At 35.8% G+C, this 27704-nt stretch overlaps 1 protein-coding gene across 2 annotated transcripts; it reads left to right on the plus strand.

Annotated features, from left to right (window-relative positions):
* The first annotated feature begins 27 nt into the window (after positions 1-27).
* LOC127856047 (dolichol-phosphate mannosyltransferase subunit 3-like) lies at positions 28-22324 on the plus strand. Of its 2 annotated transcripts, none has more exons than XM_052392032.1 (5): positions 28-143; positions 16457-16579; positions 17246-17275; positions 20849-20926; positions 21472-22324. In XM_052392032.1, exons 1-5 carry the CDS (start codon positions 102-104, stop codon positions 21523-21525), a joined length of 327 nt encoding a protein of 108 aa, XP_052247992.1. In that variant the 5' UTR covers positions 28-101; the 3' UTR covers positions 21526-22324. The 2 variants fall into 2 exon arrangements, with proteins under 2 accessions (XP_052247992.1, XP_052247993.1); XM_052392033.1 differs by lacking the exon at positions 28-143 and adding an exon at positions 158-254.
* Positions 22325-27704: the final 5380 nt, after the last annotated feature.

The raw sequence follows: 27704 nt of genomic DNA on the forward strand, positions 1-27704 counted from the left end.
TTGCAACAAAAACATAATTTACGGTAAGGGATACAAAATAAACGAAAATAAATATCGTGTTTAAATAAAGGATATATTGTAATGACAATCAATGAAATAAAATGTTTTGTTATCAATCAAAGCCGAATTTGCAATTTAAGCAGGTAGAATAATACGATTTAAAATATATCTCAAAAATCTATTTATATTTAATTTCGTCTAAATTTCGTTTCCAACATTGCAGCCGACACGTCCGCAGTCTTTTACTAAAAATGGTAAAATACCCATAGTGTATTTGTAATATGGAGCGAATAGTGGCACAGAAAAGATAAAAATCATTCGCACTAAATCATTTCCATAAAATATTTCACTCGAACCTATATATTATCAGGTTAAATTATTTTGCAACATGTTTTCGTGATATAGGTTGCAAAACAATAATAGTGTGACGAATATGGTTAGATTACACTAAATTTAATTCTCATTGGATTTTTTATTAAACGGCCAGCTTTAAAGTTTGCAAATTTGGCCTTTTGCGAATACTAGGCATCTTCTGTAATATTTGCAAGACGAAACTGCTGTATACTTGGTCTGTTTCTAAGATATTTAATAATATGATTATAGGTGCTACCTAATTTACAGGCAAAAGCTTTTTAAGTTTTGCTGATAACCATGTATTTTTAATAAATGTATGGACATGATTGTGTTAAAAATATAATTCATAAATAAACCATTTAAAAAAAAAAAAAATATACCAAGACCAGGAGCAATCAACAGAACAGTTCTTCTCTCAATATCTGCTGCAGACAAATACCAAAAATGCACCGCTCGCGACCTGTCAAATAATGATGAGAAATTGGGTGAAATATTTGGGTTTTCTTTATGTACGAAATATTGACAAGTATATCAGTAGCGAGTATGCAAACATATCGTTTATCGTTTATTCTTATGACTTTATTCTTACGATAGAAATTAAAAAGGATAATATGTATATTCAAATAATGTATATATGCAATGTTAAGATAAAGTCTGAACAATTAATAATGGGAGGTATTTACAAAACTAAGACCTGGTTAAGATTTATTTAAAGTAAGAAAGCAAACACACTCAGGGTGGGGTATAATTGGAATCAATAACATGGAAAGTCAGACCTGATTAAATCCAAATAAGAACACATTGAGTCCAGAGTCGGCATATAGATACGAGATTATAAGTAACACTCATGGTCAATAAACAGCACAGATGAAAAGGTCACCTATTGTCTGGGGTACAAAAGTTATAGTACTGACGAAAGTAACAGAATTACTCTATATCAATAAAAATTGATTAGTACCAATATATATTGATTAAATTTTAGTATATCCGCCAAGCAAGTGAATACATGAAAAAGTGTTCCTTCTAGAATATTCTGACGAATCAACCAAGGAATAATAACCATACAAGCTGAGGACCAATCAAAGGTTTAAAAGAAAAATATGCAAATTAATTTGGGGGCAAAATGGGGATGTTTGGAAGGAGAGCGGCACTCCGCGGTTGAGTTAGCGTTTAGACTTGGAGGTGTACGGATCGAGAAAGATACGATCATGTAGCTATCAGACTGTATTTGTATAACCGAAAATATTAAGTATGTTAGACATTAAATTGGACTAGAAACTGATATGTGGTGTTGTTGAATATTTTATCCTATATTATGCAGAGAAATTAACATAAATAGATAGAATAGACTTGTCCCACGCGCGGCACGAGAAAATGGGAGTTAATGCAAAACTCGTCATCTTGGCAATTCGCGCATGACGAGATATCGAATGATAGGCTACATACCGGTAATTTAAGAGTAATGAACATTGTTAGTAACTATGTGTCGTCCATGAACTATGAACGATTATGGGACACAGGACGTTAAATGGTGCTCGTGAACCAAGGATTCGAACAAAGAAATACTACCACTTACAATTACGAAGCCATGGAAAACAACGCGAAGAAACTCCGTTTCGGCAACTTCTGTAACCAGTAACAACAACCGTGAGCCGGGAACAACGACATCAGACCGCACACATTCTGCAATTTCCGGTGAGTGACTGTTTTATTTCCTAACGCTTGTATCAAAATGGCAAATCAAATAATCCCTGAATTATTTCAAAATTTAAATGAACAAATTAAAGATGTTAAAACGGCCATAAGCACTCAGACTATTTCACAGGTGGTACAATCATTTGATGGAAATTCAAAAGAATTTAAAAATTGGATTAAAAATGTAGAAAAATATGGAACACTTACCAATTTAGATGAGAATAAATTAAAATTTGTTGCTTACCAATCTAGTAAAGGGCTTGTTAGTGATTACATACAACGCTTTTTGACTGATGATCCGATAGGGACATGGACTGATTTAAAGGAACAGCTTAAATTAAGATTTGCAGAAATTCAAGACCCACAATACGCTTTCTCATTATTAAAGACGACTAAACAAAAGACCGACGAAAATGTTCAAATATACGCTGAGCGACTTTTATCTCTCGCGACTGACGCATACGAAAATATTGAAGGAAATTTAGACTATATTGAAAAACAGTTAGTAGAAATTTTTATCGACGGATTATCGCACGATTATTTGAGACTTAAATTAATGCGCGAAAATCATGCAACGTTATCAAATGCTTTAAAAAGCGCTATACATGAGCAAAGTGTCAGAGCTAGGTTTGAGTTACGATCACAAATAAATGGACTTGATAACATTACGACCGATAATATTCAGACAGGTATCGATTATATTAGGTCATCTATTGCTTGCACATATTGTAAGAAACACGGTCATTCTATTGAAATCTGTCGCCGTAGGCAACGCGAGATAAGTGCATATACGGTAGGGCGGAACGGCCATACGATAAATCAAAACGATAAAAGGCGCAAGAAAGAATATGACAAAAATTGGAAAGATAAAATTGATTGTTGGAATTGTGGTAAATTAGGACACTTTAGTAGAGAATGTACTCAAAGAAAAACGTACATTAATCGAAAAAACTAGGAAATTCTTACCAAAAAGGGGTCTATGGTAAGAATGAAAAAGTCGAGACATATAATATCGCTTTGTGTGGTAGTCCAAATTCTTGTGTTATTTCAACAGGTGGTTATCAATTTAGGAGCTTGATAGACTCGGGCGCTCAAGTCAGCATCGTGAGTAAACGTACTTATGATATGTTAAAACAAAAACCCGCACTGATATTTCAAAAAGTAAATCTAAAGTCGGTAAATGGAAATTCATTACATGTCCACGGAAGTGTAAAATTGAGATTCAAAATAGGGAACATATATAAAGAGCACATGTTTTTTGTAGTAAGTAACGTTAATAGAAATGTTATTTTAGGAAGAGACTTTTTACAAGATAATGGTGTCCGTTTATACTTTGATTTAGGATGTTTGAGGATTGATAACTGTTATGTACCTCTAGAAGAAGATGTACATCTTTCATCGATAGCGAGATTAACTAGGCATACTGTGTTAAAACCACAAACTGCATATAGACTCTTTGCTCAAGCTAAAAGAAACTGCATACGTTCAAATACGAATTATGAATTCAATGGAATAAGCAATTCTTTCTTTGATAATGAACCCGGTTTAACAATTGTTAATTCAGTCGTCAAGACAACGCGTGATAGACAATTTCCCATTTTAATTATAAACAATACGCACAAAACAATAAGGCTTAGACGACACTGTGCCATAGGGCGAATAAAATCGGTAAATGATAATGAAATATGCTCAGTACAAGAAGTTATTAAAAATAATCAGCCGAAATCAGGTTTATCTAAAGATGAAATCTTATCAGATTTACGTGTAGATGAAAATCAAAAAAAAAATATTCTACCGATACTCTTAAAACACAGAACTCTCTTCGCAAGAAATAATTTAGAATTAACACAAACTTCAGCAATAGAATTTACCATAGACACAGGGGATCATCCACCCATTAAATTAAGGCCGTATCGAACGCCATTAAACAATAAGGTATTCATAGATAAAGCCATCGACGAAATGCTAGACGCAAACATAATAAGTCCGTCAAGAAGTCCGTGGAGCTTCCCTATTGTTTTAGTAGATAAAAAGAAAAATAACCATGACTCAAACAAAGATAATAAAGACGAGAAAAGGTTTTGTGTTGATTTTAGACAATTAAACAAAATTACAAAACCAATTGCCTATCCATTACCATTAATAGATGATATATTGGCATTATTAGGTAAAAGTAAATATTTCACCAGTTTAGATTTGATATCGGGATATTGGCAAATACCTATAAAGGAAGAGGACAGAGAAAAAACGGCTTTTGCTTCGGGATTCAGGGGTCTATTTCAATTTAATGTTATGCCCTTCGGTGCCTCCTCCGCCGGTGCTATATTTCAAGAATTGGCTAATAAAGTACTCAAAGGTTGTGAGAGCTTCGCTGTGGCGTATCTAGACGATATTCTAATATTTTCACCTGACTTGCAATCTCATTTATCACACGTAGATACAGTACTACAGAGTCTCAGTAAACATAACCTAAAGCTAAAACTATCAAAATGTCAATTCTTACAAAGAGAGACTAGATACCTAGGCTTCATCATAGATCAAAATGGTATAAGGCCGGATCCGTTAAAAGTGGAAGCGATCCGACAATTCCCTAGGCCAAAGTGCGTGCGCGATGTACGATCTATCTTAGGTGCTGCAGGATTTTATAGGAGATTCTGTCCGTCGTATTCAGAAGTAGTCGAGCCACTCATTAATCTCACGAGAAAGAATGTCCCATTTAAATGGTCAAAACAATGCGAAGATAGTTTCCTACAATTAAAAGACTCATTTACGCAAATCCCTTATCTTTCATACCCTGATCCAAAAAAAAGGTTATATTCTGTATACGGATGCATCTAATAAATGCGTCGGAGCCTGTTTGACTCAAAAATGCGACAGTAACGAGACCGGGGATTATGTGGGCGAAAAGCCGATATTTTTCATATCGCACAGATTAAGCCCCACACAATGCAAATATAGTACCATTGAAAAAGAATGTTACAGCATATTTTACAGTCTAAGTAAATTGCACCATTATTTACACAATGCTGAATTTGTTATAAAGAGTGATCACAAGCCGCTTAAGTATTTATTGGAAAGTCCGATGCAAAACAAGAAAATACAATTATGGGCCTTAAGTATAGCGGGTTACAACTGCAAAATTGAATATATACCGGGAAAAAAGAATATTATTGCCGACTTTTTAAGCCGACCTCCAAAAACCAAAATAAGGAATAATCAATGCGATCAAACAGAAATAGAATTAGATATTAACGATAAACATTTTACGATCAATTCGCAAATAAATAAACAAGACCAAACACGCGAAATTAACGTAATCGACTCTACAAACATTGACCACAAGCAAATAATTGATAATATTATTACCCCGCAGCCAATCCCAGTCGACGACACAGCGTCGAACAATAATATATCAGGGCTTAATATGCAAATAGAACAAGAAAAAGACCCTCATATATCTGAGATTAAAGCTAGATTAAGATTAGGGAAACAGAACAAGAGTGAAGATGATAGATATTTAACGGTTGATGACATACTGTACTACATATCAAACGTAGATGAGGAACCTATCCTCAGGCTGTTTGTACCTAAACACCTGACTGATTCAGTTGTCAAGCAATACCATGATGAAAACGGACATCCTGGGTCTCAAAGGCTTTTTCAGACACTAAAAGAGAAATATTACTGGCCTAAAATGTTCAAAGAATTGAATGATTATGTATCTAAGTGCATTATATGTCAAAGTAGAAACTTAAAAGCAATCAAAGCTCCCATATCGTCGGATACCTCAATACCGCCGTTTCCGTTTTCAGTTGTTTCCATAGATATATGCGGTCCATATCCGAAAACGCTTTCCGGAAATAGATATATAATATGTTTCGTGGATCAATTTTCAGGATATATAGAGGCATTTCCGTCGCCGGATAAATCGTCTGATAGCGTAATACACCTGTTAATGAACGAGATTTATTGCCGTCATAGTTGTCCTATAAGAATTATAACTGATAACGGAAAAGAATTCACAAGCACAGCTTTCACTGAAACATTAAAATCAATGAACATTGACCACGTAAAGACGACAATATATCATCCCGCGTCTAATGGCATGAACGAGCGTTCACATGGGACTATGAACAATATACTATCAAAACGGGTTCAAGAAAATGTACAACAATGGGACGTACATTTAAACATGTCTTTAGCGGCAATGAGATTTTGTACATCCGAGACTTCGAAGCACACACCGTTCTTCTTACTTTTTAATAGAGACCCTATTCTTCCAATAGACAACTTGTTAAAGCCTAGACGTAAATATCACGGTGAAGATTATCATAAAATAATATTAGAAGAACAACACAAATCATTTAAAAAGGTATGTGCCCAAATTCAAAAATCGAAACGTAGACAAGCTGATTATGCGAATAAAAATACGAAAGATATTAAGTTCGAAATCAATGACCCCGTTTACTACAAAAACTTTCAACGTACGAATAAATTAGACAGTAAATGGAGGCCATATTATCGTATAATCGAACAAAAGTCGCCGTTAACATACGTAATAAAGAATCAGTTAGACAACTCAACTATTAAAGTTCACGCTGATCAAATAAGGCACGCAAATATCGATGAATGGCCAATGATAGATAAACCACTAGCGCGCCCGATTAGAAAAGCAAATTTAGCCTTTGCGGACGACACATTATCTTCTGATAGCGATTCAAATACGTCAGTACATGGGTTACCTGTAATTACGCAACAGACCCGACAGATTAGAGATAACACGGATGACGAGGAAAACATACCGCTCGCTGAATTGCAAAAACATTTGAGAAACAAACAATTCGCGGATATACAGTCAAGCTCCAGTGAATCAGATACGATGCATTACAATAACGGTAATTCACAAAACTCACCTGTACGTAGGTTTGAAAATGATTCTTCAGACGATCAGATGCAAATTGACGCGGTAGCGTTAAAACACAAAAAACGAAAATTGACAAAAAGGACTTCACGTTCAAATAACGCAATGAAGAAAGCAATTTTCACGTGCCTTCAGACAATGGCTGAACACATGTAAATGAATGGACTACAAAATAAGGCGAGATAGATGTCGAGACTTAAAGACCCCAAAAATTTTGTATATAGAGAAATATGTTTTGAATGTATATGTAGTATATATGTAAAAACAGGATTATATAGGACGGTATCGTCCGATTTTGATAATGTATCGTCATTAGCATTGATTTACGGGTTTAGAATGAAATGAAAATGTCATACTTTAGTATACGGGTGAAATACCACTTATCCGTGCGCAATAGCAACCAGCTCTGAAGCGTAATAAAACTTTTGGGAGATATTTACATAGACTAAGATCCGATTTAAGATTTATTTCAAGTATGAACACGAATACATTTACACCCAGGGTGGGATATATAAATTGAAAAGTTCAATACCATACGTTAAGATTCGGAAATTGAAGGATTATATAACTGACAGACGGTTGATTAACGGAACAGGTCAACCTATTGACATATAAGATTGTTATTACATCATTTATCGTTGTAACGGTAAATATGAAAGCGGTCAACAGAAAATCTTATTTGTACAGGCTATATAAAGTTTTATGTCACACCGAATAATGAAGTTTGAATAATTTATTGTACAAATATGGTTTCATTTCTCCAATGTAATTCAATTATCGGGAACCTCTGTTGATACGGTCATAGTTCTATATAAACAATTAAGCTCGTAGGTCAACGTTACTTCAAACTAATGAAATTTAAATAATTGATTATATAAGTGTGATTCCAATTTCCCAAGATTATCGCAGTGTTACGTTTCATATTAACAATGAGGTTTGTCCATAGATAACATCTGGTTATATGATCAAGTATGCTTAATGAAACGAGGTTTCCTGTTCCCAAAGTGATAATTGTGTATATATCTCAATCGGGTACAAACATGACAAAAAGACCACACCTGTCGAAACGGACGGTAAATACCCAATTCGTATATCGACCTAATCATATTGAATGACGCTTTAGTATCGTATCAGACCAGCTTATGATAACGCACTTGACAACGACATTAACCAACGCTAGCTTATGCCCTACAGCGCTCAAGTAAACAACATTTTAGGCATAAATAACATTTTAATACAGTTTGTAAATATCCTTAAAAGCAAAGCAGTGTACCTTTTATTAGTATAATGTAAAAGATACAACTATATTGCTATGATTCATTACAAATTTGATACTGATCGAATATGTAGTTTATTCTTTTTCGTTTCTTTATAAGAATAACTACATTAAGACAAGGGATTTTGTTTGTAAATTTTTGTTCTCAAAGTAAATAAAACATAATAAAGCACAATACATTTCATTGAATAGACAAACGCGTATAGTTTAAATAAAACATCATAAATTTGTGTCATGAGAATCGCGTTCCTTTAGCACATTAATTTTATTTGGGTATATCTTATAATAGGTGTGAATAGTAATCTGAGTGCTTATATAGCAAATTTCATTAATATGTAAATAAAAGGCCCGTTTATCATTTCATGTAATTGACCCTATAAGATTTGCCAATGCGATACAAGTTAAGGAGAAAAGCAGCGCTCCTGACATCGTTGGCGTGGTTTGCCTGCAGCAACATGCGTTCATAACGCATTTGAGATCGTGATCAGATCTTAACACCCCGACACAGAAGAAGAATATGTCATCGACATACCGATATCTTCGACGACGATGTATCCGTCGAGAATCAGATGACGTAACAGACGACTTCAATTAGGATCCAACATTGTCGACATGGATCCAAATTGTGAACCAGCATCAGTACCATACAACGAGTGGGCTGTTAATGGACATTTCACGCGTCGTCGAAAATGATTTTTAAAGATACGATGATATGAATGGACTTGATGATGAAAAATCGCGCGTACTTTGTACATATATTAGGTGAACATTTTATCGTCTATGAACTAATATATATATGTGTGTTACCTTTATTTCATGTACATAAACACTAATTATAATACTACAGTCATGAATGCAGACATTCTCCAGAACTATATATAATAAACGTTTGAAGTATTCTAAATCGTGCAACAGCCGAGGACCAACAGCTTCTCCGACCGACCATCATCGTCTTCATTCGGAAGCCGACGTCTTCAATCGACTGCATGTTACCATCTACAACCAGATGTCTCATCTCTTCACCTAGACGCCACATCGCCTCCAGCGAAGATGTCAAAATGGACACTATTCGTATTGGATTTTCCAAACCAGTGACACATTCCACTTCATTGTGATTGACATTGACTATTTAAATATTCCGACGTTTTATTATTTCAGCAGAAACATTCGATAAAAATTTCATTAATAATTTGCAGATTTTCATCATATATATGTTTTAGTCACTGATGTTTTCATGTTTGCGTGTTTGATTTTCTACATCGTATGTATTAATATGTTTTCGTTTACTTCCATACTTACATTCTTAAAGATTTTTCTGTATCCTAAAATACATAAAAATCAAATTGAGAGGATAAGTTGTGTCAAATAATGATGAGAAATTGGGTGAAATATTTGGGTTTTCTTTATGTACGAAATATTGACAAGTATATCAGTAGCGAGTATGCAAACATATCGTTTATCGTTTATTCTTATGACTTTATTCTTACGATAGAAATTAAAAAGGATAATATGTATATTCAAATAATGTATATATGCAATGTTAAGATAAAGTCTGAACAATTAATAATGGGAGGTATTTACAAAACTAAGACCTGGTTAAGATTTATTTAAAGTAAGAAAGCAAACACACTCAGGGTGGGGTATAATTGGAATCAATAACATGGAAAGTCAGACCTGATTAAATCCAAATAAGAACACATTGAGTCCAGAGTCGGCATATAGATACGAGATTATAAGTAACACTCATGGTCAATAAACAGCACAGATGAAAAGGTCACCTATTGTCTGGGGTACAAAAGTTATAGTACTGACGAAAGTAACAGAATTACTCTATATCAATAAAAATTGATTAGTACCAATATATATTGATTAAATTTTAGTATATCCGCCAAGCAAGTGAATACATGAAAAAGTGTTCCTTCTAGAATATTCTGACGAATCAACCAAGGAATAATAACCATACAAGCTGAGGACCAATCAAAGGTTTAAAAGAAAAATATGCAAATTAATTTGGGGGCAAAATGGGGATGTTTGGAAGGAGAGCGGCACTCCGCGGTTGAGTTAGCGTTTAGACTTGGAGGTGTACGGATCGAGAAAGATACGATCATGTAGCTATCAGACTGTATTTGTATAACCGAAAATATTAAGTATGTTAGACATTAAATTGGACTAGAAACTGATATGTGGTGTTGTTGAATATTTTATCCTATATTATGCAGAGAAATTAACATAAATAGATAGAATAGACTTGTCCCACGCGCGGCACGAGAAAATGGGAGTTAATGCAAAACTCGTCATCTTGGCAATTCGCGCATGACGAGATATCGAATGATAGGCTACATACCGGTAATTTAAGAGTAATGAACATTGTTAGTAACTATGTGTCGTCCATGAACTATGAACGATTATGGGACAGACCGGAATTAGGGAATACACACCAGATGCTGGATTTCGGTATTGTTATTTTTGCAGTGGTGACCTCCCTTTAAATTTAAGACCTCTAAACAATGCTGGGGTTAATGATTTTAACTAAAACGGCTTTTTAAATATATATTTTTTTATTAATTTATGAGGATAATAATAAAAATAAGGTGCATAATTGAACGAATAAAATAAATTCGAGACTAATCTTATTCGATTAATTGCATTGGGATTTAGGCAATACATTTTAGAAGGGTTATATTTCTGAAATTATGTTTGGAGAAAGTGAACGCGAAATTTAGTATAGCAGTGTTTGGTATTTGGCTTATTCCCGTAACGGTGTTAGGCCGGGAAACAGGAAAACAGGAAGAAAAAAACAAAATAGCATTTGGCGTTGAAAAAACATGTAATACAATAACATAGAGTACGATTCGCTACACAATAATCACTGCCGTGACATATTTCTTGAGGAATGCATCTACGTGTCATGTAGCTTTGTCAAAGTGCCTATCTTGCTCCAGCGGTCTTTGATTTTCCATCGCGAAAATAGATGACGGCAGGAATTATTTGACTTGATAGCCTATAAGGTAATGTCTCTCTGTATTTCAGAAAATTGATAAAAATAAACGTTCAACGCCCGCTTCGCGGGCTTTTGCCCGTAATATATGCATATTATCAAGCTTGATCCATTATTGCCCTTATTCTTCATTTCGCTTAAGGTGTTGCAAAATCTTAAACACAAATCAAAACTGAAATGGACTTTTGCAGGAAGAAAGACTACTAAATGGCCTTTGAATTATTGCGTAAATTTCTTACTTCCCAACAGAGTTATAGCATGTGGCAGCAAAAAATGTTCAATCTCGATTTAGAAACGAGACGGAAGTCAACAAAGTCGTATATATACATGTCAGCAAAACATACCGAAATGTTTGACAAATAGTAGCTCCGATTACGACTCAATCAATGCGTTTTAAAGAACAGGTCATGAAGATTCTGTGTGCAAACAATCGTCTAGAAATGGTAATGATGCGGTAATGGTTACTTGACTATAATTCCTTCTAAAGGGATCTTTTCACGTTTTGGTAAATTGACAAAATTGATAAAAGTTGTTCAGATTCGCAAATGTTCATTTTAAGTATGATATTTGTGAGTAAACAGTAATACTGAACAGGTACCATGGTCTAATATAGCCATTATATGCATCTTTTGACGATTTAAAAACCTGAAAATTATAAAGCGTTGCAACGCAAAACGATTGAAGAATTTGGAGAGTTGTTTAATTTTGTGAAACTACGAAGATTCCTTATATAAAGTATAAAATACCTCAATCATGCATACTTGGCAGACTGGCCGAGCGGACTTATTGGTTCTTACTCCAGGACTCCGGGGGTCACTGGTTCGAGCCCTGCTGCGGGATACTTTTTTTTTCTTTTTTACATTTTATTCTTGATTTTTTACTGAAGCTTTTTAGATCCAATGTTTACATTTATCAATATATAGCATTTATTTACGAACTTCAAAACATTCCAAGATCTGTGAAAAGGCCCTTTTAAGTCAAATCAGCCTTGAGTAGTGAGTACTACCTTTTTTAGCTCATCTATTTTTTATAAAGAAATAATGAGCTATTGTCATCACCTTGGCGTCGGCGTTGGCGTCGGCGTCGGCGTCCGGTTAAGTTTTGCGTTTAGGTCCACTTTTCTCAGAAAGTATCAATGCTATTGCATTCAAACTTGGTACACTTACTTACTATCATGAGGGGACTGGGCAGGCAAAGTAAGATAACTCTGGCGTGCATTTTGACAGAATAATGTGCCCTTTTTATACTTAGAAAATTGAAAATTTTGGTTAAGTTTTGCGTTAAGGTCCACTTTTCTCAGAAAGTATCAATGCTATTGCATTCAAACTTGGTACACTTACTTACTATCATGAGGGGACTGGGCAGGCAAAGTTAGATAACTCTGGCGTGCATTTTGACAGAATTATGTGCCCTTTTTATACTTAGAAAATTGAAAATTTTGGTTAAGTTTTGCGTTTAGGTCCACTTTTCTCAGAAAGTATCAATGCTATTGCATTCAAACTTGGTACACTTACTTACTATCATGAGGGGACTTGGCCGGCAAAGTTAGATAACTTTGGCGTTTATTTTGACAGAATTATGTGCCCTTTTTATACTTAGAAAATTGAAAATTTTGGTTTTGTGTTTAGGTCCATTTTATTCCGTAAGTATAAAAGCTATTGCTTTCATACTTGCAACACTTACTAACTATCATAAGGGGACTCTGCAGGCAAAGTAATGTAACTCTGACTGGCATTTTGACAGAATTATGTGCCCTTTTTATACTTAGAAAATTGAAAATTTGGTTAAGTTTTGTGTTTAGGTCCACTTTATTCCTACAGTATCAAAGCTATTGCTTTCATACTTGCAACACTTATTAACTATCATAATGGGACCGTGCAGGCAAAGTTATGTAACTGTGACTGGCATTTGGACGGAATTATGGGCCCTTTTTACTTAGAAAATTGAAAATTTGGTTAAGATTTGTGTTTTGGTCCACTTTACCCCTAAAGTATCATAGACATTGCTTTCATACTTGGAACACTCACAAACTATCATAAGGGTACAGTAAAAGGACAAGTTGCATAACTCTGGTTGTCATTGTTACGGAATTATGGCCCTTTTTTGACTTAGTAACTTTGAATATATGGTTAAATTTTGTGTTTCGATCCACTTTACTTCTTAAGTATCAAGGCTATTGCTTTCAAACTTCGAATACTTTCATGCCATCATGAGGTTACTGTACCTGGCAAGTTGAATTTTACCTTGACCTTTGAATGACCTTGACTCTCAAGGTCAAATTATTAAATTTTCCTAAAATTGCCAGATCTTCTTTATTTATGATTAGATTTGATTGATACTTTGACAAAACTACTCTTACCTGACATACCACAATAGACTCCACCCAAACCATCCCCAATGCCCTCCCCCCTCCCCCCCTCGCCCCCTCGCCCCCTCACCCCCCAATTTTTTTTTTTTAAGATCATCTCACAAATGACCACCACACCCTCACACTATACCCCCACCCCACCCCACCCCCACCCCCCCCCCCAATTTTTATTTTTTATTTTTTTTATTTACCATCGCACCCAAAAACTCCCCTTTTTTTTTCGCTTTTTTGGAAAATAATGTAATAAATGTCAACAACCCCACACTATACACCCCTCTTCACTCCACCCCTCCCTCCTTTGTGATTGAAAATGAGAGTCCCTTCACCTTTAAAAAGAAAATAGATGAGCGGTCTGCACCCGCAAGGCGGTGCTCTTGTTTTTAACTTGCCGTCAAATATACTGTCTACTTTGCAATGAAATCAATGGACCTGTGTCTTAATATTTCCAGTTTAATAACACACATATTTTTCTGCATTTTAACATTTGAATCATTTCGCATCTAAACCAGTCAAGCCACTGATTGTGCACTTCAGTGTAGTAATTGATGTTACATCAACACTGTTAAATTTGTCAAGAGAACATGTACTGCAGGAATTAAGTAATGGTTTTGAAGGGAACTGGCAATGTGACATAATAACTGACATTACTGACATTTTAAATAGTTATTGAACAAATTAAAGATAACTAAAGTCGACTTTATTTTTATGAAGTGCATTTGTTAATGTTTATTATAGCAACATAAGTATATGTGAAGGACATAGTTAAATCACAGAAATGCAATAATCTCTTAGAACCTATGTAGACCTTTATGAAACAATACCGGTATGTTCATGAACAGTTCCAAAATGAGATACTGTGCCAGTGTGTGGTTGAGAAACAAATGGAGTTTCCAGTTTGTGTTGTCTACATGTATTAACAGTCATCAACTCAATAGCTTGAACTCACGGGGACCACCAACAAAAGTTTGAGCCATCCGAAAATTAAGCCAACTAATTTCTTATATACATGTGTTTACTAACAAGAATCTGCAAAAGATTTGCATTTCCAATTGAAGAGTATTCATACTGCCTAAACTCGGTACTACTCATTACTACTTTCTGCAGTCACGTAGTCTTTGAAACTCAATAAAGGTATGCAACTCCATTTCATTGCTTATATTGATTTATTTCTGTTGATTTAATTATATCATAACGTTTTCCAATGTCCGTACAATATTGTGAACTACAAGATATATTCCGCGTAACGGCACAAGCTCACCACTACAAAACAAATTGTGAGCCTTCTATGTCCGGCTGTGTGCGTAGTTCTGTCTTGTTACTAAAGTCAAAATACAGATGTAAATAATGAAACAGTTGATTGTAACATGTGCAAATTCTGACGGTCTGTGTGCAAAGTCACATGTCTAACAATTGCAGCGTAAATATGACGTATGCAACGGACAAATAACAAAACCATACGTAATTGACCGATGTTTTGATCTTTTAATACCTGAGGCAATGAAATGCTATAGGCGAAACTGCTTTTTGAAGATTGTATGTTGATAAAAAATTTAAGTATTGTATTTATTCAATGGTGCCGCTAATAGTCGTTACATTTCACTGCTTTTTAATTAATAAGAGCCAAATATATACTTACTAATATTAATTACTTTGTTAATTAATCAATATTTTCAAACAGTTACACATACAATCAAACAAATATCATATTATAAATTATAACAGAACGTGTATACATAGCACATTTACAAGCACATGTGAGGAACAGCACTCAGATAAAAAACATGCATAAGCAACATATACAAATTGCTTAAATATTAAACAGAACTACATGTATTTATGTATACTATTTTTTAAAAGAATAAAATGATGTCAGCCTGTTTTGTGTTGAGTTTGTTTGATTAAAAATAATGCATACATTCTTCTTTGTATATATGAAAATTATTTTGAAAATCATAATTTTACCCAATAAACAAAATTAAAAAACAACAACATAATATAAGTTAAGAACAGTAACATTCCAACCAGGAAAACCATTTCACATATTTATTTATTTTTGGAAAAGTTTGCAAATGCTGAATAGCCCATAAACAGCCTGTTCTATTTTGCTACCAATTAAAGCATCTGGGGAAATAACATGTTTATTTTGTTGAAGTGTAGTTATTATTTTATATTGTCCTCAATATAACAGTATTGTAAATAAATACATTGAATATAATAACATTGAAACAGAAAGAAACACAATCCTATATGAACAACTTCTTCAAAAAGCAATATCACTTAATTTGTTTAAAAAAAATCAGACCATACATAATAATTGGTGGAATTGCTGTGTAGTGTTACTGCACGATTTATGTGACTATGCAATAAGGATCTACTTGGTGTCATCTGCAAACATTTGATTTATGTGACTATGCAATAAGGATCTACTTGGTGTCATCTGCAAACATTTGATTTATGTGACTATGCAATAAGGATCTACTTGGTGTCATCTGCAAACATTTGATTTATGTGACTATGCAATAAGGATCTACTTGGTGTCATCTGCAAACATTTGAGCCTCGCTCTGGGAAACAGACTTAAATGCATGTGTAAAAATGTCGTCCCAGATTAGACTGTGCATTCCGGGAAGACACTTTCTGTTTAAACACAATTATTGCTAAGAAGAGACTTATTTGCAATGAAATATTCCATCAAAGTGGAAAGTGTCCTATCTTATTGGCTTGTGAAGACTGCACAGGCTGATCTGGAATGACACTTTACAGACATGCATTATGCATGTTTTTAATAGAGGGAGTCTCATTTGTCTTACCAAAATATGTCAATGTTGTTTGTGTTGTCTTGTAGATTCCCAAGCTGTTCCAGTGGTTGCTGGCAGGCGTGACATTCATTGTGTTGTGGATTGCCCTGGTACTCGGCTATAGAGAACAGGATGGGACCAGCACCTCCACACCAACTGTGGTTCTGTTTGTAAGTCAATAACACTATTCTAACCCATCATTTTCAGGAAAATGTCACACATAGCAGGACAATGTCAGACATTGGAAGACTAAAGTCAGCGCTCTTTCCTATGAGATACTACCAAAGAAAAATAAGGGAAACAAACAAATCCAATTGTTAAGTTAATTTTTTGCTTAAATGTATAATTTAAAAACAATAAATATCTTGACATAATGCCTATTTTCAATCTTTGCTATTTATTAGTAAGGTAAATGTGATGTATATTTATTTCCATGTATATCATTATGGAAGAACAAAGTGACGCATCTGAAACATCAAAGAAAAGAGTTACAAAAACTTTTACTGTAAAAGTAGTTTATTGGAGTTTAAAGTAATTTATTATCAAATAAGTTAAAGAACAACAGGTGATATGTCCAATATATCTTTGACAGTTATCATGGTGCATACATTTTTAATTCTTTTCACAATCATTGCTGCCATTTCTTGTTGTCATGGAATTTGTGACAACAATTTCAGTAGCAATTCTGTGGTTAAATGTCAAGTTCAAGTCAGATATGATTTTAACTAACAAAATTAGGGAGAAAACATATTTGATGGTCAACGTAGCTCTATTATACTTTTTATGAGTTCGAATTGCTTCTTGTCATTGACATGTGTTATTTCTTCTATTTTCAGCTTCCATTATATGTGATAATTACTTTTGGGGTAAGTGTTCCATATAAATATTTTGGACATCTACAATACAAGCGCAAAGCAACAAAATAAACTTCGATTTTTCACTCTCACAACCTAGAAAATGACTAGAATTGGTGCATTTTTTTCAGGACTAAAATGTGTGTGGGAATGCATTTCTATTCAATTTATTGCGTATAGACACTCAGTGACACAAAAATCAGACAGTGCAAAAAAGACAATATAAAATCTACATGTATATTACTCTCTCTTAAAAGTGGGGACATAAAAAATTGCATTCCATGTTGTAATGTTATATTATTGCTAACGTTATTTAAGTATGATTCCTAGCAACTGTTTTAAAAAGACACCTTATATTTAGATAGTAACACAGTACTATGTGAAGTTGGAATAAGACATCAATTTGGGAATAAATTGTGTTTTTTCAATAGTGCATAATATGCAGTTTTACATGTTGTATTTATTAGCTCACCTGAGCGATAGCTCGAGGTGAGCTATTGTGATCACTCAGCGTCCGGCGTCCGTCCGTCCGTCCGTCCGTCTGTCTGTAAACAATTATAAACATTTTCTTCTACTAAACCATTGAGCCAATTTCAACTAAATTTCATGTGGAGCATCCCTAGGTCATGGGACAAAAGAATTGTTAAAATAATTTGATCGCATAACCAAGATGGCCGCCATGACCATATATGGTAAAAACCTTAAAAAATCTTCTTGTCAGAAACCGCTCATTAGATTTTCAAAAAATTTCACAGGGATGACCTTTGAGGGCTCCCCTGAAAAAGTTGTTCAAAGAAATTTGATTCGTCAAAAAACATGGCCGCAGGAGCTCGTTGAACTTTGCATGTTTATTCGTTTTTGCCTATTTTGTGAAAACTTTCAAAAATCTTCCACATTTTTTGTCCGATCCTTTCCAAATTTGCACAGTGTCTTTATATCAATGAGGACACGAACCCTACAAAAAATGAGCATTATTGGTCCATGAAGTACAGAATTACCTCCCCTTGAATTGAGAAAATGGTGTTTATGCAATGAAGTCCAAATTTTTCATCCAATTCTTTCCAAACTTGTAAGGATTTAGCATGGTTCAAACAAGGGAAACAACTACGGTTTATGCATGTTCTTTTTATTACAGATTTGCCTCCCTTTAATTCATTCAAAATCTCATTTTACAGCAGAGATTCCAAATCTGACCTGTAAATGAGCCCCATATTTACTGCCAGTGCTAGGTTACCTTTTCCCATTTGATCATTCTTAAGTATTGGTCTTGTAATGCTGCTACTGCTTCTGCTACTGCTACTGCTACTACTACTACAACTACTACTACTACTACTACTACTACTACTACTACTACTACTACTTCTACTACTACTACTACTACTTCTACTACTACTACTACCACTATTACTACTACTACTACTACTACTACTACTACTACTACTACTACTACTACTACTACTACTACTACTACTACTACTTCTACTACTAATACTAGTTCTACTACTACTAGTACTACTACTACCACCACCACCACCACCACCACCACCACCACCACCACCACCACGTCTACTATTACTTCTTCTCTACTACTACTGCCACTACTACTACTACTTTTACCACTACTACTACTACTACTACTACTACTACTACCACTTCTACTACTACTACTACTACTACTACTACTACTACTTCTACTACTACCACTACTACTACTACTACTTCTACTACTACTACTTCTACTACTACTACTACTACTACTACTACTACTACTACTACTACTACTACAACTACTATTACTACTACTACTACTACTACTACTACTACTACTACTACTACCACTACTACTACTACTACTACTACTACTACACCACCACCACCACCATTCACAGTGACAAAAAACGTATTCACACAATGGCTGCTACTACAACTTATAGACCATATAGGGGGGCATGCATGTTTTACAAACAGCCCTTGTTTCTATGGGATTTTAACCACAACTGTTCATGTTTATCTCCGACACATATTTTTAGGTCACCTGTCATGAAGTGACACGGTGAGCTTATGTGATCGTATGATGTCCGGCGTCCGTTGTGCGTGCCTGCGTTTGTCCGTGCGTCCGTCCGTCAACAATTTGTTTGTGTAGACAGTAGAGGTCACAGTTTGCATCCAATCTTGATGAAATTTGGTCAAAATGTTTATCTTGATAAAATCCGGTTTGGGATTGTATTTGGGTCATCTGGGGTCAAAAACAAGGTCACGAGGTCAAATAATAGAACAACCTTCTGTAGACAATAGAGGTCACAGTTTTCATCCAATCTTTATGAAATTTGGTCAGAATGTTTATCTTGATGAAATCTGGGTTGGGATTTTATTTGGGTCATCTGGGGTCAAAAACTAGGTCACTAGGTCAAATAATAGAAAAACCTTGTGTAGACATTAGAGATCACAGTTTTCATCCAACCTTTATGAAATTTGGTCAGAATTCTTGATGAAATCTGGGTGGGATTGTATTTGGGTCATCTGGGGTAAAAATCTAGGTCAAAAAAATAGAAAAACCTTGTGTTGACAATAGAGGTCACAGTTTTCATCCAATATTTATGAACTGTGGTCAGAATGTTTATCTTGATGAAATCTGGATTGGGATTGTATTTGGGTCATCTAGAGTCAGGAACTAGGTCACTAGGTCAAAGCATAGAAAAACTTTGTGTAGACTATAGAGGTCATAGTTTTCATCTGATCTTAATAAGTCAGGTGAGCGATTTAGGGCCATCATGGCCCTCTTGTTTAGTTTGACATATTATAATTAAAGTAGATACTTGCATATATAATAGCATCATTTAAATTGATTTTACTACAAAATTGGATTTTTCTTTGATTTTTTTTTAAATCCTCATTAAATAAAACTGTGTGCATGTGGTGCATGAACACAGTTTAAAAATACAGTAAAAAGGATAAAAATACAATCACTGTTAATGAAAAAGTCATGGAAAATTGCTTATTAAGCTTGAAGTATAGATAAAATATTACAAAAATAAATTTAGATCATGAAATAAATAGTTTTGTTTGAGAAAATCACCAAAATGATTTTCATTCCCAGTTATGTCTTATTCCAAATTCACATAATACATTGTTTAGTGTATATTTGACATAATAAGCTTTGTTCTGGGAAAACTGGACTTGAATGCATGTGCGTAAAGGGTCATCCTAGACTAGCCTGTGCAACGAGCACAGGCTTATCTGCGACAACACTGTCTGCCTAGAATGTATCATCTTTCAGAAGAGACTTTCTCTTTCAAAAGAAACTGTTGTCCATGATGAGCCTGTGAGAACTGTTCAGTCTTATCTGGGATGGTACATTATGCAAATGCATTAACCCTTTGCATGCTGGGAAATTTTTCGTCTGCTAAAATGTCGTCTGCTGAATTTCTAAAATTATCATTTTCTTCGATTTTTCTCAAAGAATACTGTAAGAACAGCAAACTGTTTGCAAAGGCCTTCAAAATTCGGTTCCAGCACTGAAAGGGTTAAACCCAGTTTTTCCAGACTGAGACTCGAATAATTGTTCATTTCTTTGTTACATTACAGTTATTTTCCGTGGCTGTGATAGGATACAGAGTTGCGACATTTAATGACTGCGTTGAGGCTGCTAAAGAATTACAAACAGTAAGTAGTCAAGCAAAGAACTCTTTGATTAAATTAAATGATGGCTCTACTAATAACACACCTGCAAATGAAGAAGAGGGAGTATATTAATTGTATGTTGGAGTTAAAGTTATGGTTACCGGTAGTTGCCAATTTGTTTGGCTTGGACAGATTTCTTCAAGAAAACATAATGGTTTAATCCTGTGAAGTGATAACATGATTTTTTTTTCTTGCAAAATTTCAGTTGTGTTTACAGTAATTAAAACATGTAGAAATGAGTTGAAATTTAACGCTGTTAACTTCAAATCATTATCAGTGATCACTTTTAACTTTCTTCTTGACATGCAAAAAAGGTCATTTTAATTTTAACTATTTGACAAATTAAATAATTTAATGGATTTAATTAAAGTACATGTGAATGAATAAACAGATGATAAAAGATCAAAGGCTTTGATATACACACTTGACAAGTCTGATAATGGTTCTGTTAAATATTAAAATATTCATGTCCTTTTTATTAAATTTTTCCAGTTTGCTCTTTGATCAATTTTTTAAATTTATTTCAGGAAATCGAGGAAGCAAAAGCAGATTTAAAGTCAAAAGGATTTAAGTTTGACTGAATGCTTTCAGTACACATTTACACTTTTGTATATATATATATATATATATATATATGTCTGGAACTTGGCAGGTTTCAAAATGATTTCAATGCAATACCAGCAGATAGACACTGATAGCAATTAAACTTGATGTTTAGCAATTAAACTTGATGTTTTTAAGTCCAGTACTCGAGATCTGTGCACAGGATTAAGGAATTATTCAAGTCATGCTCTTGGATAACGGGGATTATTGCATGAGTGTAAAGTGTCATCCCAAAATTTGCTTATCCAGTGTGCACATGCTAATCAGGGAGGACAATAAACACTTTTATGGATTTTTTTGTGTGTACAGGAAGTCTGTTTAGGCAGAAAGTGTCGTCCCTGATAAGTCTGTGCAGACTCCCTAATCTTGGAACACATTTTACATAAATATATCAAGACCTTTTGTTATTACCAGAGCTAGACTTAATTGTTATTTAAATGTTAAGCCAGGATCTTTATAAAAAGGGGACAAGTCTTAATGTGCATTGTGAACGGCCTGGATAAATGTGTTTAAGTACTTTGTAACCAAAACATTGTTGACCGAGACTCAAGTGGAATGGTTTCTTAATAATTGTTATTTTACATGTTATCAAGTGCTATGTACATTGTTTTATAATTCTGTTAAAATTCCCTGTATATATTAACTAGAATGAAATCCCATATACATTTTCATTCATTTGCATCATTCATTTACAGTTTTTCCATATAAAAATATATATGTATTCACATGATTTAGTTTTTATGTTAAAGTGTGTAACAGTAAACATAAAGACCTCTATGTCTGTGTTTGTTTATTTCCTAGTTTGTGAGGTTCTTTCTGAGCCAGATGCTACATTCTGTGTAGATCTGGAGTGTGTCCCAGTACTCCTACCTAGAGGCTACATTCTGTGTAGACCTGGAGTGTGCCCCAGCACTCCTACCTAGAGGCTACATTCTGTGTAGACCTGGAGTGTGTCCCAGTACTCCTACCTAGAGGCTACATTCTGTGTAGACCTGGAGTGTGTCCCAGTACTCCTACCTAGAGGCTACATTCTGTGTAGATCTGGAGTGTGTCTCAGCACTCCTACCTAGAGGCTACATTCTGTGTAGACCTGGAGTGTGCCCCAGTACTCCTACCTAGAGGCTACATTCTGTGTAGATCTGGAGTGTGCCCCAGTACTCCTACCTAGAGGCTACATTATGTGTAGATCTGGAGTGTGCCCCAGTACTCCTACCTAGAGGCTGCATTCTGTGTAGACCTGGAGTGTGCCCCAGTACTCCTACCTAGAGGCTACATTCTGTGTAGACCTGGAGTGTGCCCCAGCACTCCTACCTGGAGGCTACATTCTGTGTAGATCTGGAGTGTGTCCCAGTACTCCTACCTAGAGGCTACATTCTGTGTAGACCTGGAGTGTGCCCCAGTACTCCTACCTAGAGGCTACATTCTGTGTAGACCTGGAGTGTGCCCCAGTACTCCTACCTAGAGACTACATTCTGTGTAGATCTGGAGTGTGTCCCAGTACTCCTACCTAGAGGCTACTTTCTGTGTAGACCTGGAGTGTGCCCCAGTACTCCTACCTAGAGGCTACATTATGTGTAGACCTGGAGTGTGCCCCAGTACTCCTACCTAGAGGCTACATTCTGTGTAGACCTGGAGTGTGTCCCAGCACTCCTACCTAGAGGCTACATTCTGTGTAGATCTGGAGTGTGTCCCAGTACTCCTACCTAGAGGCTACATTCTGTGTAGACCTGGAGTGTGTCCCAGTACTCCTACCTAGAGGCTACATTCTGTGTAGATCTGGAGTGTGCCCCAGTACTCCTACCTAGAGGCTACATTCTGTGTAGACCTGGAGTGTGTCCCAGTACTCCTACCTAGAGGCTACATTCTGTGTAGATCTGGAGTGTGCCCCAGTACTCCTACCTAGAGGCTACATTCTGTGTAGACCTGGAGTGTGCCCCAGTACTCTTACCTAGAGGCTACATTCTGTGTAGACCTGGAGTGTGTCCTAGTACTCCTACCTAGAGGCTACATTCTGTGTAGAACTGGAGTGTGTCCCAGTACTCCTACCTAGAGGCTACATTCTGTGTAGATCTGGAGTGTGTCCCAGTACTCCTACATAGAGGCTACATTCTGTGTAGATCTGGAGTGTGTCCCAGTACTCCTACCTAGAGGCTACATTCTGTGTAGATCTGGAGTGTGTCCCAGCACTCCTACCTAGAGGCTACATTCTGTGTAGATCTGGAGTGTGCCCTAGTACTCCTACCTAGAGGCTACATTCTGTGTAGACCTGGAGTGTGCCCCAGTACTCCTACCTAGAGGCTACATTCTGTGTAGACCTGGAGTGTGTCCCAGTACTCCTACCTAGAGGCTACATTCTGTGTAGATCTGGAGTGTGTCCCAGTACTCCTACCTAGAGGCTACATTCTGTGTAGACCTGGAGTGTGTCCCAGTACTCCTACCTAGAGGCTACATTCTGTGTAGATCTGGAGTGTGTCCCAGCACTCCTACCTAGAGGCTACATTCTGTGTAGACCTGGAGTGTGTCCCAGTACTCCTACCTAGAGGCTACATTCTGTGTAGATCTGGAGTGTGCCCCAGTACTCCTACCTAGAGGCTACATTCTGTGTAGATCTGGAGTGTGCCCCAGTACTCCTACCTAGAGGCTACATTCTGTGTAGACCTGGAGTGTGTCCAAGTACTCCTACCTAGAGGCTACATTCTGTGTAGACCTGGAGTGTGTCCCAGCACTCCTACCTACAGGCTACATTCTGTGTAGACCTGGAGTGTGTCCCAGTACTCCTACCTAGAGGCTACATTCTGTGTAGATCTGGAGTGTGCCCCAGCACTCCTACCTAGAGGCTACATTCTGTGTAGACCTGGAGTGTGTCCCAGCACTCCTACCTAGAGGCTACATTCTGTGTAGACCTGGAGTGTGCCCCAGTACTCCTACCTAGAGGCTACATTCTGTGTAGACCTGGAGTGTGTCCCAGTACTCCTACCTAGAGGCTACATTCTGTGTAGACCTGGAGTGTGCCCCAGTACTCCTACCTAGAGGCTACATTCTGTGTAGATCTGGAGTGTGTCCCAGTACTCCTACCTAGAGGCTACATTCTGTGTAGACCTGGAGTGTGTCCCAGCACTCCTACCTAGAGGCTACATTCTGTGTAGACCTGGAGTGTGTCCCAGCACTCCTACCTAATTAACTAACTAGACTCACGAAAGTTGGTACGAATTTTAAAATATAGCTGCTATGTACAGATATTTAGTTGTTACTGAAAGATTGTTAATTTTGGTGTGGTATTGTGTTGTGGGGGGGAAACAGGAGTTCCGGAAGGAAACCTTAGCTGTCCGGTATAGTGACCTGACCATTCAAACTCACATGCTAGCCACTTATACGTCTTAATAGTAAATAAAGCTCATTGGAATGCATTCAAATACATGTAGTATGTGTTTTATTAGCTCAACTATTATATATGAAATATATATAGTGGAGCTATCCTACTCACGTTGGCGTGAGCGTGAGCGTGCAAATGTTAAAGTTTGCGTACCACCTCAAATATTTTCAATGTCCCATGACATATTGCTTTCATATTTTGCAAACTTCTTTACCAACATGACCCCAATCTATAAACAAGAGCAGACAACTGTATCAAGCATTTTGTAAGAATAATGGCCCTTTTTCCATTTAGAATATGCATATTATTGATGAATCTATGTTAAAGTTTGCGTACCACCTCAAATATTTTCAATGTCCCTTGACATAATGCTTTCATATTTTGCAAACTTCTTTACCAACATGACCCCAATTTATCGACAAGAGCAGACAACTGTATCAAGCATGTCGTAAGAATTATGGCCCTTTTGATGCTCCCCCAATTTTTTTTTGGGGGGGAGCATATAGTCGCCGCTTCGTCCGTCCATGTGTCCGTCCATCCGTCCGTGCACAACTTTTGTCCGGGCTATTTCTCAGCAACTAATGACCGGAATTCAATGAAACTTTATGGGAAGCTTCACTACCAAGAGGAGATGTGCATATTATCAGCGGGTTCTTGTCGGATGATTTACAGAGTTGTGGCCCTTTCAAATTTTCCATTAACTGTACATATAATGCAATTCTTGTCCGGGCTATTTCTCAGCAACTAATGACCGGAATTCAATTAAATTAATGGGAAGCTTCACTACGAAGAGGAGATGTGCATATTATCAGCCGGTTCTGGTCGGATGATTTTTAGATGGGCGCTTTAGCGCCCGTCTAAAGTGCTTAGTGTGAAATTCAGGTCGATACAACTAGGTATGATAAACCCAATACCCGCTTGCGTATCCGCGCAAGAAAGAGTTGTATAATTTATGCAAGAGGTTTGAGTTCTCCAATTATGTGTATTCACAAATGGCAACATTATATTAATATCGTGTTACAGTCAATATTTTCGAACGGTGTTTTATAGAAAAGAATCAATAAACAATAATCGTATTGTACGTGTCGCGGAGGAGATTGTTTATGAATGATTAAAATAGTCCACTTTCTGCTGCGTGTGCGTGACGTAGTATTTTCGCTCAGCTCATTCATAAATCTGAGGCTGGCGATAAACAAAGGGGAGTCCGTGTGAGAATAACGCAATAGTATAAGGTTACGCTTGTTTATATTCACAGGTCTCAATTAATAATACGTTGACCACGAGTTCAACAATTATTACAGGGATACGATAGACAACATAAAAAAAATGTTTCATTATCGCTGAAACTGTTAAAAAAAACATTTAAATATAACAATAATATTCTCTAAAAAATGTAGTCTTGCTGTTTTGAAATAAGGTTTGGAATTTTGTTTTCTAAATAACTTAATTCAAAACAAAAGTTTAATTATAGTGTTTTTTACTTGTTAGTCGCATATTTACCGCATTATAATGTGTGTTATAATAGGCAAACCATACATTAGTAAAATTCAATCTGCCTTCGCACATAGAAGGAATGGGTCAATTAGGTGCTGCGTTTCCTTTGCTTACTTCAGTTAGAGGTCAATTATTTAAGTAATAGCAATCGCAAGGCTCCGACTTCAAAGGAATTGCGGAGCTTTCTTACATAATAAAAGTCGTAGTCGCATGGTATTTGCGTTTTGCGTCCTATTTGGTCACGTGGTTCTTTTTCCCGGTTGTTTTGGCATTCATGATATATGAGGCTATTAATAGATGCGTCTGTCGATAAACAAAGGAAAGTTTACGGGTTATAACAACGCAATAGGTTACGCTCTCGCATACAACTCAATGACATAGTACAGGTCGTAAAATGAGAGATTCGGGAAAAAGTTGACGCTTATTTATATCAAAGACCCATATTATCTATAGGTCTTTGTTTATATTCTCAATTTATAAAACGTTGGACATAAGTTCAACAATAACTTCAGCGATACGATAGACAAAAAAAAGTTTCATAATTGCTAAACCCGAATATAACAAACAATTTATAATAATAATACGAATGCAATAGCAGAAGGTTAGTAGAAGGTTAAGCTTGTTTATATTCACAGTTCTCAATACATAGACAGTTGGATATGAGTTCATGAATTACTACAGGCATACTATAGGCAACCTCGAAAATGCTTTTTAATCGCTAAAACCGAAAACAACCTAATATATTATATGAAATATATTTATAACAATAAATGTCTTTTAAAAATTTAGTCGGCGTATACGCTGACTTTGAAATAAAATTAGCAATTTACTTTTCTAAATAATTAAATACAATTAAACAAAAGTTTAACTATTGTGTTGTGTTTTTCACTTGTAAGCTGCATATTCACCGCATGAAATGTGTGTTAGCATTGTCAAACCACACATTAGTGTGAGTGAAATAAAAAATATACTACGGGAGAGCACTTCATATGTGTCCTCATATGCCTTGTTATGAGTATCTTTCTTCACTATCGAAATATATCGTATGTTTATATTTGATTTAAACGCAGTTTTCTTTCGACACATTTAAATCACACGTCAATAGCGCCGTCATGCGAAAATGGGTCTTATGCGTTTCGGCAAGCGTTTGTTAAACCCAACATGTGCTTTTGCGCAGTCAGGCCATAGGCGATGCTGTTCGCTTTAAAATCACTCAATATGTTATGTTTCTCCTTACCAGAAGGAGTGATAGCTGAGTGGGCTATTTATATGATGGGCGCATATGGAATA

Source organism: Dreissena polymorpha, chromosome 13 (genome assembly GCF_020536995.1).
Source record: "Dreissena polymorpha isolate Duluth1 chromosome 13, UMN_Dpol_1.0, whole genome shotgun sequence".
NCBI classification, from domain to species: domain Eukaryota; kingdom Metazoa; phylum Mollusca; class Bivalvia; order Myida; family Dreissenidae; genus Dreissena; species Dreissena polymorpha.

Coding starts and splice junctions, on each gene's coding strand:
- LOC127856047 (XM_052392032.1), top strand. CDS start 102: ATGTTTTGTTATCAATCAAAGCCGAATTTGCAATTTAAGCAG. Junction 144..16,456: donor CGAATTTGCAATTTAAGCAG/GTAGAATAATAC, acceptor GTTGTCTTGTAG/ATTCCCAAGCTGTTCCAGTG. Junction 20,927..21,471: donor CTGCTAAAGAATTACAAACA/GTAAGTAGTCAA, acceptor AATTTATTTCAG/GAAATCGAGGAAGCAAAAGC.